Source organism: Scylla paramamosain, chromosome 39 (genome assembly GCF_035594125.1).
Source record: "Scylla paramamosain isolate STU-SP2022 chromosome 39, ASM3559412v1, whole genome shotgun sequence".
Lineage (NCBI taxonomy): Eukaryota > Metazoa > Arthropoda > Malacostraca > Decapoda > Portunidae > Scylla > Scylla paramamosain.
In genome coordinates, this window is record NC_087189.1 from 4,037,501 (window position 1) to 4,040,000 (window position 2,500).

Sequence of the window (2,500 nt, forward strand, 5' to 3'; positions counted from 1 at the left end):
TACATCGTCATCACCTCCTCCTCCTCCTCCTCCTCCTCCTCCTCCTCCTCCTCCTCCTCCTCCTCCTCCTCCTCCTCCTCCTCCTCCTCTGTTCTTCCTCCTGCTCCTAATCCACCCTCCTCCTCTCCTCTTCTCTCCCTCAACTTCTATAATATATACCTGATATTCTCCTCCTCCTCCTCTTCCTCCTGCTCCTCCTCCTCCTCATCCTCCTCCTCCTCTTCCTTATTCCCGCACACCCTTCTCGAATTTCGTAATATATACCTATAGTTAGATACTTAATCTCTCTCCCCCCTCCTCCCCCTCCCCTCCTCCTCCTCCTCCTCCTCCTCCTCCTCCTCTTCCTCCTCCTCCTCCTACTTCACGTACCTCCCTGCACGGCGAACATGACGAGGTCCTGCACAACTGGCATCCTGGACCGTGCTAAGGGGGGCTCCTCCTTCAGGACTTGCACGTAGGATCTTAGCGAGCTGCCCTCCACCTGGCCACGTAAGGTCATCTCCATCACCTGCCGCACCTGGTGGAGACGAGCGGAGATGAGATGCCGTGAGAACAGGTATAAAAGGTGTTGTTTAGCTGGGGGGTGAGGGGCGGTGTGCAGGATGAGGAGGAGGAGGAGGAGGAGGAGGAGGAGGAGATGAAGGAGAACAGGAAGGAAAGAGTTATCTTCTCCGTCTTGGGAATAATGCGGAGGAGGAATACAAAGGAATACAAAGGAAAGCCAAACAGCAACAGACCTTTTGGTCCTTGCAAGGCTGTTTGGTAACTACTTCTAACTAGCTACAGTGAAGAGAGACAGGACAGCATAGCAGAAGGCTCCTCCCCACCCACCACTCCCTCCAGCTTGCGCCGGCATGGAAATAGTTGGGAAAAGTACCATGCAGTATGGAAAAACTGACATGGAATTTTCATAGAAAAGGATGAAAGGAAGTTCCTCTATTCACCCTACGGTGAACTCTATACGCCTATCTGAAAGTTAATACAATTTATATTAAAACTGGTGTCTGTGAAATAAGAATTTATTAGTGAATTTAGTAATTATTCGGACAAGAAGAGAGCTTCTTGGGGAATTGCTTTTAAATATTTGTCTATTCTATTTTTGAATGATTCAATAGTATTGCTGTTCACAATTTCGGCAGGAAGTTTATTCCATATATTTACTACACGATTAAAGAAAAAATGTTTGGCCTCATGGGATTTAAAACGTTTGGGTATAATCTTGAATCCATTATTTCTTGTTAGGTTAGAATGATCAATGGTAAAATATTTATCTGCATCAATGTTACTATATCCTTTGAAAATTTTGAACACTTCAATTAGGTCTCCTCTTATCCTGCGCTTTGTTAAACTAAATAGGTTTAGTTCTTCCAGTCGTTCCTCATACGGCTTATTGCGCAATCTTGGAATCATCTTTGGGACTCTGCGCTATACCTTTTCTAGTTTTTCAATGTCTTTTTTGTAGTATGGTGACCAGAACTGTACACAGCGTTCTAGATGAGGGCGCACCAGCGAGTTATATAAGGCAAGTATAACCTTTTCTGATTTAAATTCAAACCTTTTCTGAGGAGGAAGAGGAGGAGGTAGGAAGCTATGTTTTTCTATAGAAGAGAGAGAGAGAGAGAGAGAGAGAGAGAGAGAGAGAGAGAGAGAGAGAGAGAGAGAGAGAGAGAGAGAGAGAGAGAGTTATATAACATGAATATTCAATTATTGTATACCTTTAATGTAAACTTTCTTGAGACACACACACACACACACACACACACACACACACACACACACACACACACACACATATACAAAGTAGTAACCCAATTATGTCAGATCTCTCTCTCTCTCTCTCTCTCTCTCTCTCTCTCTCTCTCTCTCTCTCTCTCTCTCTCTCTCTCTCTCTCTCTCTCTCTCTCTCTCTCTCTCTGGACCTTAACCTTCATTCATTCTCTTCCTCCTCCTTCACCTCTCCTTCACCTCCTCTTCCTCTACTTACAGTCTTTCCTCTCCTCCTCCTCCTCCTCCTCCTCCTCCTCCTCCTCCTCCTCTCCTCCTCCTGTGAACTCATTTTCAGGTCCTTCCTCCTTCTTCCTCCTCTCGTCTTCCTCTCTCTACAGTCTTCTGCACGTACTTCCTCCTCCTCCTCCTCCTCCTCCTCCTCCTCCTCCTCCTCCTCCTCCTCCTCCTCCTCCTCCTCCTCCTCCTGCACGTCATCTCCTCTGTCTCATCTCCGTGCATTAAAAGCAGGTGGAGATAAGTAATTAGTCTCCTCACACAGGTACGCATAGAGAGAGAGAGAGAGAGAGAGAGAGAGAGAGAGAGAGAGAGAGAGAGAGAGAGAGAGAGAGAGAGAGAGAGAGAGAGAGAGAGAGAGAGAGACTAATGGTGCTATTTTGTAAGAATGTCTTCTCGTTCTTTTCCTTCCTTCCTTCCTCCTCCTCCTCCTCCTCCTCCTCCTCCTCCTCCTCCTCCTCCTCTTATTTATCTACCTATTTATCTACCTATCTACATA

The 2,500-nt window shown here is 46.2% G+C and overlaps 1 protein-coding gene across 4 annotated transcripts in view; it reads right to left on the bottom strand.

Moving 5' to 3' along the window:
- LOC135092069 (transmembrane and coiled-coil domain-containing protein 4-like) overlaps window positions 1-2,500 on the bottom strand; it is a 34,413-nt gene that overhangs the window by 24,247 nt on the left and 7,666 nt on the right. For all 4 annotated transcript variants that reach the window (XM_063990249.1, XM_063990246.1, XM_063990247.1 and 1 more), the window contains exon 3: window positions 370-517. In XM_063990249.1, coding sequence (XP_063846319.1) covers window positions 370-517 — 148 coding nt within the window. The remainder of the gene's footprint in view (window positions 1-369; window positions 518-2,500) is intronic.